Below are 17,852 nucleotides of genomic sequence, written 5' to 3'. Positions count from 1 at the left end.
TCAAGTCCATGACTAATGGCAGTAGCACTGAACAAGTGAGATACAGAATCGGAGGCGTTGGGGGGGGAGGAGGAGGAGGAGGGGGGGGGGGGGGGTTGAGGGGGTGGTGGTTGGTGGTGGACTGCGGGCAGTGATCGACACTCTGTAAATATCATGTCGTTTGGTGGTTGGAATCAGTCTCTGTTGCACCCGCTCTGATATTTCCTCGCTTTTTGTTGTTCACACGACAAACGCAGCCTCTTTTTCGCACACACACACACACACACAACACACACACACACACACAACACACACACGCTTATTTCCTTTTAAAACCAAAAATCCATCCTTTCCTCCCTGTCCCCTGATTTATTCCATTTCATGGATAAAGTAGCACTCGTCATGAGCCTTACGTCACGTCAAGTTTTTTCGAAAATCCCGACATTTCTTTCCCGTCCAAGTGGAGGATTAGAATAATAACAATAATACGAAGAATAAAGATAAGAATAATAACGACCCGTTTAGAAAAAAAGGCATGGAGCTTCAGTTTTCCCTCTCAGTTTTCCTGAGACGAAGGGTGGCGTGTTAACGAATCGAAAACGGCAGTGTGTTCGTGGGTAACCGGATATGTGCTTATCCCTACTGGCTACCCAGCTCTAGGAATGTACTTCAAACTAACAGAATCATCTAGTAGGATCACTGGCAGGTGTGAAACATGGTGCACGACACACCGAAGGAATGGACCTGCTTGTGTTATTTCTCTGTCCTATGGCAGTATAAAGCATTTTATTATTAAGCGCTAGTCTAAGCAAACTGTGTCACTAAAGGGAAGGGCTGAGAAGAACACTATGAGTGAACGTTATGTCTTATCCCCTCTATCACCAGATTCCCATGTAGCACTCTACCTGCTCTCTATAGTCTCCTCTGTATTCTTATTAATGGAACCACAACCCCAATACAAAAATAGATTTAAAGGAAATCAACGGAGTCTCTGTCCATCCTGTTAACTTGTCTTCTTTTGTCACGACCTAATATAACATGATGCTTTTTTTTTTTTTTTAAACTATATTTCCCCATCATGTCGAATGGTATCTATGGATCTTTTCAAAGGTGGCAGTGGGAGAGGAGGAGGAGGAGGAGGAGGAGGAAGAGGAGGAGGGTGGGAGGGGGAGTGGATGTAAAGTCGGGGGGGGGGGGGGAGGAGGAGGGTGATCTTCTGGAATATACACTGATATGTGGGGCCTGATGGGAGGATGCGTGGGGAAGAGAGGTGCGGGGGGGGGGGGGGCGGGGGTTTACTTCTTGGCGTTCAGGGCTGCGAGGGAAGCGTCCACCTCTTCCTCCGGCTGCAGCGGATGCCACTGGGCGATCGGACGCCGGGGGTTGGCCAGCATGTCGGACCAGTGTTTGAGCCCGGCCCCCGTGGACTTGCTTCCCACCCAGATCTTCCCGATGGCGTCGTTCTTGCCAATCTTGTCGTAATCCAGCACGGTGATCACGGCTTGGATTTTCTAGGGTGGGGGGGAAAAAACGAGGAGGAAAAGCATTAAAACGGGGGGTGGGGGGGAGGGGGGGTTGATAAAGTCCTAATTAACACATGGATATAACAATCATCCAAAGTACAGACACAGAAAACGGGGGAACCCATGTTTTAACAAGGGAGTAATTGTAGTGATTGCTGCAAAGTGGCCAGATGCTGGTGCCAGTGGGACTTCTCCAGCCTCCAGCAGGATCTCGTCTCCAGCTTTCTGATCTCTCCATGAAGAGGAAGATTTGAATTGTTGCATCGAATTTGATGAATTAGATGCGTTTTGCATGTTTGATTTATTTTCCAAAATAAACACATTGGAAATCGAGAATCCTGCATCATAAGGAATAGTCTTTCTTATTTGAATATTTTTACATCCTTAATAGCTTTTGCAAAATAACTTAGGTGACATTTGTGGGATAATTAAATCAATTATCAAAAATCAGTGTCCAGTTTATTAGGAACACTCTGATTTAAGTAATGCTGTCTTTTAAAAATAAGTCCTAGAGTACATTCAACCCCGGTGATGGTTATATATCATGTTTGTATTATGGCATCTGCCCCATTTATAGTATTTACAGCAGGGTACAACCTCTTTGTACATTAAATAAGAATTGAGTTGTGTTCATATCCTCACCTTTACCTAAAAAAGATCATCTGCTGTCTAAACTTTTCCCTTTTGCATATATAGGCCTTGCTTCATATGGCACATTGATTTTGCACATTTGCAGTTTTTAAGTAATTATTTAGTTTTTATTACTAGATCTCTCGATTGAACAGAGCCTCTCCCCCTGTGGGATACTGTGGTGACCTCCTCGATGCATTATTTCCACGTGCTCACCTGCATTTGTCGATAGGAATCTCAAAGCTGAAGGACTCGTTGTAGTACGGATTCAAAGTGTTCTTCTTCACCGTCGTCTTCTTCTTCTTCAGCCTCTTTCCATTCTGCAGCAGGTTGATCTTCACGTAGGGATCTGAAAGACGGAGAGAGAGGGCAAAGGGCACGATGAGCTGATGAGAAGAAAAGAGAAACCCTGTGACGTGCACGCTCAGGCTGCAGTGCTGTAATGCACCAACAGATGGGGCCAGCACTGAAGCCAGGGGGGGGTGGTGGGGTGTGGGGTGGGGGTGGTGGGTGGGTTGCTGCATGGTGGGTACTGCAGCGTCAGCACGTGAGCAGAGCTGCAGTCACGCCGCGAGCATCCACGTCCCACGCTAAGGTGACTAGAGTGCCTGGTTGTGTTAGACTGGGAACACTGGGAATAATGGCATGTGTGATAATGAGGTGTAATGGTTGATGCTCGGCTCCGTGATGTGCTCAGCACCTGACAGTCCGCCCACGTCCATCTTCTTCAGGTTCTTAGCCTCCAGAATACAGATGGTGAGTTTTCCAGCAGTGGGGACGTAGCGCAGGGAGATGCAAATGTCTCCCAGCTTCTCCGGCTGTGGGGGCGAGGAGAGGAGAGAGGAAGTTGAAGGACGACTGACACAGAGCAGATGTCTTTTTCTCTGATGTGCGATCAGAGATTCACAAACTGTCCCTTTTTTATTTTTTCTGTATTTATTACCTGAGCTTGTTTTCATCCCTGTCGTGTCTGTTTGTCAACAGGATTATGCAAAAAGTACGAAAAACTTAGAAGGATGCGACAGGAGCCAAGGAAGAATTACATATTGGCACTGATCCGGAGTTTTCATTTTATTTTTTTGGGCTTTGTTCAGCAGTTACCAGATAAGGATATTTATTTTTTGACATTTTTACCAATTTCCCAGGGAATCGTTCCTGGAGCAAGACGACCCAAAACTTCCTTTAGAAAAAGCAGAAGGAATTATTTACTAAGCACATCCAGTCGGTGTCTGAGCTAAAAAAAAACCTCAAAAGTGAGTGATTTATTTTTAAGGTGACCCCGGGGAGGCAGCGGTTGTATCGATTAAAATCAGTTCTTCATGCCCTGAGGCGGCGTAATGGTGAAAGCATCAAACTACCGACTGCCTGACCGCAGAGGAAGCGGAGTTAGGGAGAATTACAAACCCCCAAAAAGATCACGACCTTCATCCTGACTGTTGAAGAGACACCTTGTGCTCCCGGTTATTTTTTGTGCCAGGTCATTGCTTCGTAAAGAATAAAGTGTTTTCTGTCTGTGACTCCGCCCTCCGTGTGTCTTACCTCTTCTTGATCTGCGCTGTCCAGGTCTCGCCACACCTCAATTGGCTTAGCCAGGTCGAGGCTTTTCAAGGGTATTTTAATCTCTCCGATGACGTCATGTTTGGAGAAGCGATCAAAGTCATAGACGACCATGACCAGAGTGTTCCCGCCCATCTCCTGGAAGGGGATCTGTAAGACAGTAACCAGGGAGCATTTACATCCACACATTTCTAACAGTTTCTGAGCAGATGAGTAATAAGTCAGCCCTGATTTTAACCATAAAACATAACAGGTTGTGACTTTGGCTGGAGCTCCTGTGTCCTGACTTAATAACCTGCTGCTTCAGCAGAACCGGCCTGACTTTGACAAGGTAAAGCCATTTGAAATGTTTCTTCTCTTTTTGTAAAGCTGTGTCAGCAGGCCGGGTGCACCGGGGGTGGCCTTCTCCTCTAATTCGATTCTCCACCACAGTCTCCTTGTCAGACACCTTCACTACGTCTGCTGCTTTTTATCACTGCCGGCCACAAAAAGAATCTCAGCAGCGACTCAGCTAACGAGCAAAAGAGAGGAGGAGCCGTTCACCTTTTACAAGACCCGTCTGGACGTTGAACAGAAAGACGGACATGCTGTTTCAATAAGTAATAAGTAAAGGGCGACCACACAGTCCCTCGGCTTACCTTGAAGACAAAGGTCTCATTGAAGACGGGGTTGAGTGTTTTCTTGTGGACCTTTGTGTCGTACTTCTTCTTCTTGTCGGGGAGGCAGAAGACCTTGACGTAGGGGTCAGAGGTGCCGCCGCTGTCCATGGAGAGGAGGTCGGCGGCTTGCAGGATTCCCACAGTCAGCTGAGGAGGGAGCGAGGAGGAAGTGTGTTATTACATCCCACTTCACTGGGAACCCTTCCTAAGCTCACACCACAACTCAATCTGAAGTGAAGTCCGAGGAAAAGGTGGAACCGGGGAAAGAGGCACAGACATGCATTTCCTTCTTAGAAGAAAATGAAAAGCAAAGCAGTTGGACCCCAACCCCAACCCTAACACAGGAGGCTACACTGAGCATGTACTTTTACTTTGAATACTTGAAGTATATCTAAAAGCAAGTACTTACTTACTTTTGCTCAAGGAAATTGTTAATGTGGTACTTTTACTTCAACAGTAGACCCCGTTTCTCACCCGATGTCTATTTATTTGTACTTATACTGTAGTAAAATGTTGGAGTACCTCTCCTCCACTGGAGTCCTTACCTTGTTCTCCTGGAAGTCGTAATCAATGGAGTACTGCAGCTTCCCCAGCTTCTCCTTCTCCTTCACCTCCTCCTCCTTCTCGTCCCCAGTCAGCCCGGGTTCCACGTCATCTTCCTCGTCATCGTCGTCCTGTAGTTTCTGCACGGACAGATGGGAAGGGGGGGGGCGTGGGGGGAGGGGAGGCAGGTGGCAGAGGGAGGCGTGAGAGGACGGTTCTGAGGCGGCGGTCGTGCTGAACACCAAACCTCAGGGCATCAGCAGTCAGGTGAGTCACAGCACCTACCTGCCACTTACCCCCGCTCACACCACGCTTGCTACTAGTGCAATCTGCTCATCAATGACCACAGTTGCAACCTGACTTGATTTCACTATTTCTTGGGTGACACCATTTGCTGTTTTTCTTTTTATTTAATTTTTTTTTAACCATGATCATTTACATGTCTGGTGTAATCGGATTAAAATCAGAGGCAGGGGATTTTCTCCTGGACGACAAAAATCTCGAAGAAAATGTGATTTCAATAGACGCCGACGCCTGTTTACTGTGCAGAGAGTGCAGAGACAGAGAGAGAGAGGGAGAGAGAGAGAGAGAGAGAGAGAGAGAGAGAGAGAGAGAGGAACAACACAGAAAACAGTCAGTATACAGGAGGAGGACAGAAAAAAGTCAGGAACACCTTATAAATAAAATGCAATCTAATTCAATCCAATTATAAAAATGATGATGCTCAGCTTTTATCGCCGGGAATTGCTTTTTTCACATTAACGCGACTCACTTTGCGTCGCTGCCATTAATTGTGGAATTAGAGCATTAAAACAGGAAACTGAGGGAATTCACTGTTGCAAAAAAGGCAGCAACACAAATCCACAAAGTGTGACTCACCCCTAATGAGTCACGTTAAGTCGTCTGCAAAGTCTTAAAAAATTTGTGAGGACGTGTCCCACACAGAGGAGAGACTGCCTCAGCACGGATGAGCCAAAGTCACACCTAAATAGGCTGGAGGTTATTATTATTATTATTATTATTATGGGATATTGTTCCCAAAGAAGCCCCACAAAGTTAAACCCTTCATCTATCACCGAGCTGCAGTTTATCATTGCACTATAGTGAAAGGTGTTCTTGGTATTTTGTCCTCCCCGTGTACAGCAGGTCTCCGGTACAGGTCGTCTCAGGGAGCACGGACGCTGACGATGGGATTCAATCACTGGGAACGCTCTCAAGCTTTGTTTTAAACTGAAAAGGTAAAGACTCCTGCAGCAACGCGAGCTGTTTGACAAACAGGTCGACTTCAAGCCAACGTGACTGTTTGCTGTTTCTCTCCTCCTGACGTACCGAACACTCATTAGTGTATTTACTCTGTATGTGCTGCTTATTGTTCTCTGGCTTTATAATATCTCAAATCCGTGTTGTGTTGCTTTTACTTGTCTCCTCTTCATATTTATCTCTTGAAAAAACACATGTCTTATCTTAAAGTTCAGCAGCGTACTGACTGAGTAAACCGGGGTGTGATGAGGAAGGTGAACCGTATCCTCTCTCATCCTCCATCTTGCTTTTTAGGCTTGTGACTAATGGAGCGGGGGGGGGGGGATTTTACGCTGTGATGTAAATCCTAAAGTAAAGTCTCATTTCGGACACTGTGTGAAGCTGCGTGGTCTCTCAGTGTGGCCTACTTTCCTATGGCTGTCTTCTTGAAAATAACAGGGATGTCTTCGTAAGACTGGAGGGTCCAGCTACTCACTGATGAGCTGGAAGAGGAACAGGGCGCACACACACACACACACACACACACAAACACACAAGCATGCACGCGCACATACACACAGATAATACACGCACCGTCACACATACCATACTGTACCATACACGACAAATATGCACCCACTCTCATTTGCTTACATGCAAGCCCTCGTGCATGCTTAAAATATCTCTCTCTCTCTCTCTCTCTCTCTCTCTTTCTCACACACACTCATTCTCACACAATATTCCTTACACGTGGCATTCTCCATCTTTATTGTGGTAAATGCTTTTCATTCAAGCATGCCAGGCCACACAATGCAGGATCCACGTTTCTCTCTGATGGAGAATGTAAATGAATAATCGTTTATGAAGTTTAGTATATATATATATATTTTTTTTTAACCTCTGTCTTTATTTTGTGTCAGGCCCCAAATGTCTGCACGTGTGTTCTGGGTGAAATGTTCACGTCCATGGAGGGATCATGCTACATTGAGAATTCCCAGTTGTTTTTCAAATTCCGGTGGGGGTTCAAAGACAAAGACGTGGTGCGTCTGAATGGATGCCCGGGGGGGGGGGGGGGGGGGGTCACCTCAGTGGGGTGAGCTGCAAGCTCGGCACTGAGGTTTTCATCAAGTGAAGATGTCGGTTGATCGTAGCTTTAATTGTTCGAATCGACTGAAATCAGTAATTGGCTGCAAATGTGGGCAAACATCCCGGCCCACCATTTCTCCTCCGTGAGACCCACAGTGCTTCAAGGGAGAGCGGGGGGGTCAATGACTGTCACCTCGTATGTCAGCAGCATGGGTCATCCAGGAAAAGTTACTCTCAAGTCAAGTTGTGGCCATTCAATGGAACCTACTGCAAGGGCGTAAGCTGGTCTTTGTCAATGGATTCAAACAGCTTCAACTCGTAGGAACTCGGAGCGTGTTTCGTGAATTTCAGACGTGAGTCAATGTGGTTCTCAGGAGAGGAGTCGTTTGTGAGATCTCAGCTGTCTGAGGCCTGTCGGGGGGGAAACGTGCCAAAAGCTCTCCGTTACGTTACGTCTCGGCTATTTTTAGTTTTTCTTGACAAACATCCAGCTTACCCCTTGCACATGCATGTTAGTGATCTCTAGTGAGTTGCTGAGTGCACTCGTCATTCAAAGGCTCATGAGTTTCACGTTCATTTCAAACCATAGACACTTAAACAGGTCGCTGTCTGTTTAAAACACATTTGCAATCTCTGGATATATCAAGACACAGCAGTTGGTGCGGCATATCAGTTCAGTGGCGAAGCAGCCTAAACGCTCCCATAAGATTCCTCAAGCACCCGCAGCACCTAAGCTTGCAAAAAACTAAGGAAGCCATAGCAACTCATTGTCATCATCATCATCATCATCATCATCATCATCATTGCAATCCAAGCCCAGCCCCGCCCCCCCCTCCCTCCCACCCACCACCACCACTCCCCGCCTGCCCTGGTCTGCGCTTACACAGTGCGGCCAGAGAGGGGTGCCGCGTGCCATCAGACCTACCGTAGGCAAAGAAGTCCACCACAGTCAAGATACACGGAGCACACATAAGACACAAAGCAGGAAGGAGGAGAGCAGAGACAAAGGAAGAGATTGAACTCACAGCAGACACCAAAGAAGGGTAATCACAGCAAATGCAGTCAGCTACACCGGAGGGAGCGTGGAAAATGACAGACAGCGGCGCCTCCTCATTAGCAGAATCCTATCTCGTGCGGCAGGGCCGATGGGTTTTAAAAAGAAAAAGCCAACTCCGGTTTTAGATGTAGCCTCATTGTACTTTGTCAAATCATCAATCACACGTGTGAAGAAAAAAAAATTATAATTACGGGGCCCAAAACAACACCATTGTGCCAAATGCAAAATTTCATAATTACTCTTTAATGACTGCGAGGGGGGGGGGGGGGGAGTCATGGTTGGGCAGAACCGATAAGCGTCCTGTCATTTTCCACTCAAATCCCGAAAAGCACAAGTGACAGAAATAGCAACAATAACATGACAAATACATCACATAACAAAAAAAATTAAAAAAAAACAGAAGAAGAAGAAGAAGAGAGATATAAAACATAATCATGGTGGATAAAGAATGTAATTAATACCTGTGGGGAATAGACTTGATTTGATTAGGAAGACATTAAAAGGTTAAACAGTCTGTGCCAGTGATATGAAAATTAAAATAGTTCTATGTGACTTGACTAACACGTGTAACATGAGGATCACAGATCTAAAATGCTGCTTGTTACCTCCGTGAAAGAGGAAATGTTTACATGAGCGTTTGTTTGGTAGTTAGCTGGAGTACACAAAAAACTACTGGACCTATTTCCATGGGACTCTGTGGAGGGGTGGGGACATGGTCCGAGCAACTTCCCTGATTAATATTGGTGCAGACTGAAAGATATGGGCAGATCAGGGATTTATTTTTGTTAAATTTCTTTGCTGTGTTTTTCCCACAGAGTTATATCGCTGTAGCGGGGGTGCACTTGTAAGCAGGAAAGTCGCTCTCATAGGCAACAGATATTTAAAATGACAGGTAAGCAGATCTCAATGAGAGAGAAAACTGCATCACATGCCACTTGCGGGCACAACTGCAGCTGGAACTATGAAGTCTGACTGTCTGCGTGGACAGTAAAAACATTATGGATGATAGTGAGCACAAAGAGCTGCAGATAGCGCTGCTCACTTTAGTATAAAATATTTTTGTTCATTATGAAACTGTGGCGGGACAAATTAGAATATGTTTGGCCACTACAGTGTAGATAACTAATGGGGGAACACTGCTTTGACAAGGCAAGATGGTAAATTAGCCTTGGAGGAGGTCAAGTGCCCATCTAGTTCTATATATCTGAGGCAAATCTGTCTCTACATTGCTGTTTGCTTTCAATTCTGGGGGAAAAGCTTTTCTGTAGGTCCCACAGCTGTTACATCACAGCCTCATATACAGGCTAATGTTGCTTGGCTTTGTTTACTGCGTGGGCGTAAGCTCCCTCTGCCGTGACACGACCTCCTGCTGTGAAACATACCTCTCCGCCTTTCAGGTTCTTCATTCCCATGTCACCCTTCCCCTTCTTGCCCTTCTTGTTCTTCTTCTTCTTGCAACAGCATTTCTTGACGATGCAGAAGCAGCACGTTAGGACGAGTATAGCAGCGACCACGGCGATGGCGATGATGGCCCAGGATGGCACTGTGGAAAGGGGTGGGGTGGGGGGGGGGGGGGGGGGGGGGGGGCATACAGATCAATGTATAGACGGCTTCGCTAACACCCACAAGGTGAAGAAGCAAAGTACTTTGACATTTGACCAACCAATCATTTAGCCTTCTCCATGTCATGTCCTGGGACAAATACATTTAGTAAGAGAGGTGCTGGGTTAGCAATTAGATTGGATGAAAATTAGATTTCTCTGCCATTAGGAAGGGCAGCCGGTGATCAATACTGAATAAAGACATTATGAGGCCGCCAACGCCTGCAGCGGGGGGGGGGGAAATCTAATTCCCAAATGATTGCTCAGGAGCCACATCGATGGAGAGTTGGTTGATCAGAACAGTTCTGACGTTCGGTCGGGCACTCACGTGGGATCTTGTCGATTTCATTCAGGAACTTGTTCTTGATGTCGTCGAAGCCGTCGTTCTTGTCGACGGCCTCGGTGGAGTTGTCGGCAGCGACTGACGCGACGGGGGCTGGGGACACAGTCAAGGCACTGGCCCCGGTTGGCTTAGCTGCGACCATGGGTGATGTCTGATGCCTGAACAAGTTGAACTTCGTCATTTAGGCTGAACGCACGGCCCCTGTAAAAAACAACACAAAGAAACACTGCTTGAAAAACCTGAAGTCATCCAGCCTTGAGTGCCACTTCTCCTCCACTCGCACATTATACCCCCACTCGGGTGGAAGATATTGACAGTGGCTCATTACAGGCTTGATTCATTCAGCCAATTTCAATGTATCCGGGCTCATTTGAAAGAGAAAAATGACACACGGGCTAAAACATGTCACGGACAAATGCAGCACCACGACGAGTCTGACATCCATAACGAGGCACAAAGAAAACAATCAAATGAGAGAGTGATTTGTGGCGCACTTGCAAAATGCCACCTGTTACGGCTGGAGTGGTTTTAAGGCTGACGTCTGAATCAAGCACTGATCACAGGCACTCAACTCTGCGTCATCTCAGTCTCGTGTGCAGGTTATGAAAAGGGATCAAACGGGGGCTTCAGCTCAGGTGGTGGTGGAGAGGGACAGCTGATGGACGACTGGGGGTTTGATCACAGGCGCCTACGTCACAGAGGAAAACACTGAACCCCTGCGTTGCTCTTTGAAAGAGTATGAATGGGACAAAAATGGATGTCGCTCCGGGCAAAAGCATCTGACAAATAAATGTAATTAGAAACACCATCGTGACACGTGTCAGCCTTCTGCACCGTGAACAAATTCGGGAATATATTCTCTGCCTCTGGTGAACAGAGGAGAAAGAAGCCACGATTGTTTTCTTCAACATCTGCCACAAGAGAAAAACACAGTCGGACACAAACGGACAGAAACTGGTTTTCCAACATTTACCACTGAGGTGTTTTGAGTCCAATCAGGAAAGTGATGGCTGCATGAGTCAAGAAGTCTCAAATTCAAGGTAGTTAGGTTCAGTCGCAGGAAAATCTTAATCAATTTATTCTCCAGAGAGTCGAGAGAACATCAAAAAAACTAAATGCAATTAAAAAGAGAGTATAGCATTTATAATTCCCTCCAGATTACTCAGTGTTAATCTAGTGTGTGAGGCGTATACGTGTGTGTGATGACATATATTCAGGGATTTAAACAGGAATAAATTAGTTTTGGAATTTAAAAGTTGGTTCCCAGCTGGAACCAAAAGAGCAAAGCAGGTTTTTAACAAGTGAACGATTACATCACCAGTGGGTGAGTAATGTTCTAGAGAGGATGAAGAGGCAACAGTGAAAAATTCATATGAGAAAGTGTCAGGAAAAAGAGAAAAACACAAATACAATATCTGTAATAACTATAAAACAGAGATTTTTTTATCATTTTACTAAAAACTGGTGCAAATGTGGGTCTGAGTTTCTAAGAACTGGTTAAACAACTGGATCTACTTTGATGTAACTGGGGGTTTGAGTAAATCAGGTTAATTGATGCATTGGACTCTTTCTCTAATCTCATAAACCAACAACTGACCAAAACAGCTGTGATGAATTTTCTGAAACTTATGATAAAGCTCTTTTTTTATTTTACCATGACTCAGGAAAGGTCGGAACCTTCGGTAACATCCAATCCATTTCCCCTGAGGAAGTGCACCAGGAATTCATTTTATAAAAATGATTGATCGTTTTTCTGTGTGTGATACATATTTCACAGAGGTCGTGAGGTCAGCGGAGAATATATTGAGATGAGTTACCGATGATCATTATGAGAGAATAACCATCAGTCATCAATTCATCACAGCTTTGTTCTGTCTGGACACTGCTCGATATGTAGCTGAGACAATGCTGCCCGTCGAGTGTGTGTGTGTGTGGGGGGGGGGTTTAAGCGGAGAAACAAACACAACAAACGACCAGCAGCCTTTTCCCCCAGTGAACAGAGTTTCCTCCACGGGGACCAAGTGGACGTTCAATCTGAGCTCCTATCGGCCCCAGAAATCACAGAGTAACAAGTGGAGCCTGCCAGCGGAGCCATGAGTGATCGAGTGAGACCTCGATTCAGAGAAGTGGAAAAAGCACGAGGAACAGAACAACAAGAGACTTCTACTGCCGCTGGTTTTTATTAGAGTCAGGCTAAAAAAAAATGAGACATTTCCCCACATTCAACCGTCCAAGCTGCTGCCACGTTTATTTAGTGTCACATATCTAAATTAAGACTGACAGCGAGAAGGATATACTTACAGCTCATTATATCTTGTTGTATATGTATATTTAAATAAACTCGCTGCTGTTATGTAGGCGGATGTTCCAAATGACCAACATCCTGATGATCACAGTCTGAGATGTGAACTGAGCTAATGTCCGTGCCTTATTCGGGTTATGGAGAAAATGACTCACACTCAATAAGGGAGCACTGGCCGGCCTCACTGTCTCCGCTCTGCGCTGCACAGTACTCTAGATTCTGGGACAGTGCTGAGAGCCTCCGTGTACATTCCAGGTTTATGTGCGTTTCGCCCTGTTTGTCCCTCACATCGGGAGAAGCCAGACCAATTAAATTAACATTCACGGACATGGGCTCCAACATTTTATCTGCTCCTCTCTGAGGGCGAGGACGGACAGAGAGGACACAGACCTGCAGTATTGTTTTATTACGGACATTAGTCCTGCTTCCCGGCAAGCGCTCAGTGCTCTCTCCTGACGAAGCAACTATGTTAACTGCTTTTTAAAGAATGTAGTTTTACACCTTCAGAGGATATTAACAAGGTATTAAACAGTTTTCTAGCTGCTAGTCGTCACTGGAAGCCATATTTTGTGTAGTTTCTTAAATGGGACAGCGTTTAACTCTTTGGTTTAGTTTAAAAAGGCAAAGAGGTAATGATGTCTGATCTACTGCACAGGCCACATGGTTTTCATAGTGCTGCCATGAGGCCAGATTCATGTGTCATTGTGGTGCAGAATGACTGCATGTCCAACATTTCCATCTTTTGAAACTTAATGCTTGTACGGCTAAAATCAGAGAGAACTAAACATGCATATTCATAAATAACTAGATATACACAATATAGAAGCACTTTTCACACTCTGAGCTTTCAAAAGAAACTTGAATCTGTTGGTTCAGGGACTGAATCATCAACCTCCCAGTCAGAGTCCTTGTTTTTTGCCTGGATTTTAACTGGGAAGCAGGTGGTTAAATCTGGAAGAGGAAGCAATAGAGCTTGGCCTTTGCTGATTACCAGCACTCAGATGCCCTTGAGCAAGGCTCTTAACCTCCATCTGCTCCAGTGGAGCTGCACAGCGGCTAATGGATCAGACTCACTGTGGTTTTGTTGAGCAGCTTTTTAGGTGTGAATGTGTGTAATTGTCTTAAGTGCAAAGCTGGACAATCGCTGAAACAAGAGCGTTGATTGCCAGGAAAACCTTCCTTGGATGAATTAGAGTTAAAAATCGACTCATTATACAATATTCATTTCACATAATAGTCGATTGACTGAGATCTGTGGGAGTTTTGAACCCCCGTCTCCCAATGTGAGTCTCATTTTGTCAGTGTTTGAGTCATCATAATTTGCTAAAACAAAATGGCTCAGCTCCATTGCCCAGAGCGGAGCGGGGACGGCCGTAGTCCGCCGCTTATCTCTAGACACACTGCTCCGAGTTGGATGAGCATCAAGGACTTTTATCTTTGCACAAACAAAATGGGAACAGAACCCTCGCCCCCCCCCCCCCCGTACTAACACGTCAGATTAACTGAAAATCGACTGTCGTTAAATATGTCTCTTAAACTCTGAAGGCCATGAGGAGTCACATGAAGGGGGAGACGGACAGATTGAATATTTGTGAAAAAGACAAATCAGTTGAAACTGAGAGAGGATATTGAATCATGCTTGTTTTATTTATTAAACACATGCAGGGTTCAAATTGATTTTGTTGTTGTGATTATGTTCCTGTTAGGTTGAAAAACAATGAAATTGATATAGACAGAATCAGAAGAAACGTGTGCATTGCATTGCGAAGGTTCACGGTTCAAACCTGATCACCGGACACCTGCAGTTTGCATGTTCTGTGGATTCTCTGGTTTCCTTCCACAGTCCAAACCTGTGCAGGTTAGGTTAACTGGAGACTGTAAACTGCCTGTCTGTGTGAGTGTAGGGGTGAAATGCTGCTCGTCTATATTTGAGCCCTGTGATAGACTTGTGCTGGGTTTACCCCCCTATCACCCAATGACAGCTGGGATTGGCTGCAGCTCCCCCTCAAAGGAAAAGCCGTGCCGATAAGGGATGGAGGCAAGGCAATAGAAGGGAAAATATTGCATCAGGTAAATTCAGGGACTTCTTCCTAAAGACCCAAATCCTCCCCTATAACAGCTTTTGCTTATCTTCACCTTCCTCTTTGTGATTTGTAGCAAACATTTTATCGGTAGCATCAGTAGGTGATGATAACTTTTGACGTGGTTCTTGCATTTAGAATATTTATATTTTTGTGCTTTTATTCCACACAGTGTAGAGCTGAAGGGGAACGAGACCCAACAAAGGTCCCCAGCTGGGCTCCATGTTACCTTTCATCCCCCCCCCTCCGCTGCCCATTGGCTATGAGGTTTGCTCTTTGCTGCACAGTCAAGGTGCTGAACTGCATTTGTTTATCACAATGCACAGATTTATCACTATAAAGAAAGAAAAGTAAAGGAGAACACTTTAAATAAAAAATGCACACCCATGGATTATCACATCATATGTTGTCTCGATCATCATCATCATTATAGAAACACTCAGATATGCCCACGGGCTCCATGCTCTTAGTTAATTACCCGACTCCTGTCAAACCCTAATGATAATAATGATCCCCCTCTCTTGCACGTAGACACAAGTCTGAGAGATGTCCTCTCCTCGTTTGACGTCACGCGTGTGTGCCGGCTCGCTGACCACAGAGCGTGACGTCCCCCCCCCCCCGGTGAAGGGAAACCCCCGGCCGGAGGAGGAGCCGCCGCCATTTGTGGGGATATTGTGTTTGTTGAGGGCTTATTAGCAGCCGGTTTGGGATCCAAGAGAAAAACAACCTAAGGAGAGTGAGCTGGAGTCGTGCAGCTGCTTCATTACAACACAACAAGTGCCCTGAACAGCAATTAATTAACGAACTACAGCCAGACGGCCATGTCCTTTATTCCCTCCCCCCCCCCCACCAGCCCTGACAACTTGCCTCCTACACTAGTCCACACAGCTGCCCGCCAGTGGACAGTCTCTAAGTGTGTTTGCGTGTTTAAACGCGTGTGTGTTTAAAGAACATAACATTTTTCACCCATTTTTAAATGCAGCACAAGGTTGAGGGCTCACAAGCATCTTAAGAATAAAGATTTAAAATGGCGTCTGTAAACGGAGAGAAAACAAGCTATGGGGGGGGGGGGGGGGGGTAGTGGGTGGGTCACGTGACCGCAGAGCTCGGGGGCAACAGTCAGGAGCACTGGGGCGGCAAATTAAGTATTGAATATTAGGGCACAGTGAAAAGGTTGCTGTATTCAATGCGTGACAACAGCAACGGCTACTCATTGGTCACAGGCCACCAGGCGACCGGGGCCCTCGGAGACACGAAGCAATCTGAGCAACGTGGGATAATGTGACCCCGGTGAAATCACTCCGCCCCCCCACTGAGACCCCGAGCATCTGTGACATAACGGGTGAAGCGTGGGTGGCTGCAGCTCTTGGCCTCCAGCTGAACTAGCTGTGCAGCTTCGTTTCCTCCAAGTCTATAATGTGATTGCTGCATCACAGTGGGATGGATGTTTTTCTTGTTTCAACGTTCAAGCAGAACTAGAGAGAGTCCTGATTGGACGCACCTTCCATGTGAGGGAGTAGTTCTTCCACAGCGAGGCAGATTCTCTCTCTCTCCGAGAAGTTACATATGCATGTGTGCTCTAATTTTGTATTTATACTTCTCATGCGCAGTGGCTGTTTCATTTCATCTGAATCCCTTTGAGCTATTTCAGGCACGAGCCAGGTTGCGTAAGCCGGCGAGGATATCATTTACAGGCTAATTGTTCAGAGGCATCACATGCATCTCGAGTTTATAAAGATACACACACTCGAAACATGGGGGAGAATATTGGCTCGGCTGCGTCTGAGTCACGGCTGACCTCGGACCCGTCTGGACTCGATTTCAGCTGAAACACTCGGCAACATCAAGAGAACGAGGGACATAGTATTTCATCGGATCCGTCAGACAGAGCATTACCAGAGTCAGGAAGCTGTGCTGAGATGGTGGAGTTGTTTCAATTAGAGATAATGTGCAGCTTTGTCCCTGAACTCGTGCTACTCCGTGGTAATTCACGCCCGCTGAAATGGACTTGGGGCCCCCCCCCACAGTCATAATAGTCTCATTTTGGCCAGGTCTTAATAGGATTACATGTGGGATAGTGATGGCTGCGTTGCCTGTTATTTACCGCTGCAGTATGAGGTAATGTGTGGGACCAGGTCTGATCGGAACCTACGAGTACGAGTAATAAGAATAATACAATATCATGATAGAAATGCAGCAATAATTACTCCTACTTTTATTAAGAAAATTAGCTCAAAATATAAATCTGTTCAGAAATGCTCTGTGTTCTTTTTCTGAATGTATTAGAATATTCAGCAGAGATGCATCACTTCCTTCTCATTTCAGTCACTGCCCCTAGTTGCATCTTTCTGTTGCTGTTTTTTCAGCCAAGCCGCGTATCTCTCGGTCATCACTTGCACCGAGAGTCAGAGTTCAGTCCTGCAGAAGAAAAAGACTTCAGGCGGCCTCATGCACAGCCGGAATAAATCCTAAGTGTGTCAGAGATGGATTTCTGCAAAGGTAGCCCAATGTAGCTGCACAGCACTCCCATCTTTTGTCATTTTGTGGTCGAGAGCCAGGAGACTGACAAAAGCTCTGGCAAACGCAAAAAACACACAACGCGCTGCAGAGTGTCGCGGCGGCAGATCCAGATTCTGAAGCCCCTGACCAAGAGGCTTCGAGCCTCCTGCCACAATACATCAGAGGCAGCGGGCCAGGCATCTGAGGGCTGGTGCCAGTTTACTTAACAGTGATTAATACGTTCAACTCGAGGAGCGAGCCACTGACTTCAGTGTTACAGGTTCTAGACTTCACACTTTATAAGGTTATAATTAGATGTGTTTGTACAGAATCCATCTCAGAACTGTTCTACGTCTCCTCTCTCATTCTTCTCTCTGGAGCTCGAGCAGAAATGGGGCATTTTGTGTGTGACTCATTATTAATGAGCTCCTCTGCTTTGTTTTTTCAGTGACGCACACCCAGGCCAACCACAGGTAATGGATTGTAGCCTGCTACTGCGGTACGGTAAAACTTAAGGAATGGAAGAATCGGACACCAAACCAATAACCAACCACATCCTCAAATAATCAGTACGAAGATTTAAGAGAGTAATGTGATGGTTCAGTTATTATGTGCACAGCGTTAATCTGTAAAGTAAGTTTCTGTTTATGCTGCCTGTGAAGGGATACATTTACTGGCTGACATTTAATAATTGTAAAGCATTTCAATAATCGTTCGTTCTGTCACTTTGTCAAAAAAAGAAAAACAATCAAC

General features: G+C 45.8%; 1 protein-coding gene across 1 annotated transcript; it reads right to left on the bottom strand.

Annotated features, from left to right (window-relative positions):
• Window positions 1-1,274: 1,274 nt before the first annotated feature.
• Window positions 1,275-14,435, bottom strand: LOC128441905 (synaptotagmin-2). Its single transcript, XM_053424025.1, has 10 exons — window positions 14,304-14,435; window positions 10,203-10,418; window positions 9,656-9,816; window positions 4,894-5,031; window positions 4,328-4,495; window positions 3,672-3,839; window positions 2,833-2,950; window positions 2,349-2,481; window positions 1,883-1,907; window positions 1,275-1,490 (listed from the first exon to the last, which is right to left on the bottom strand). The coding sequence occupies exons 2-10, from the start codon at window positions 10,396-10,398 to the stop codon at window positions 1,275-1,277; spliced, it is 1,323 nt and encodes a 440-aa protein (XP_053280000.1). The 5' UTR covers window positions 10,399-10,418; window positions 14,304-14,435.
• Between the last annotated feature and the right edge of the window lie 3,417 nt (window positions 14,436-17,852).

Source organism: Pleuronectes platessa, chromosome 6, assembly GCF_947347685.1.
Source record: "Pleuronectes platessa chromosome 6, fPlePla1.1, whole genome shotgun sequence".
NCBI lineage: Eukaryota > Metazoa > Chordata > Actinopteri > Pleuronectiformes > Pleuronectidae > Pleuronectes > Pleuronectes platessa.
Note: the sequence above shows the minus strand (reverse complement) of the source record. Positions and strands in the feature narration are given on the sequence as shown.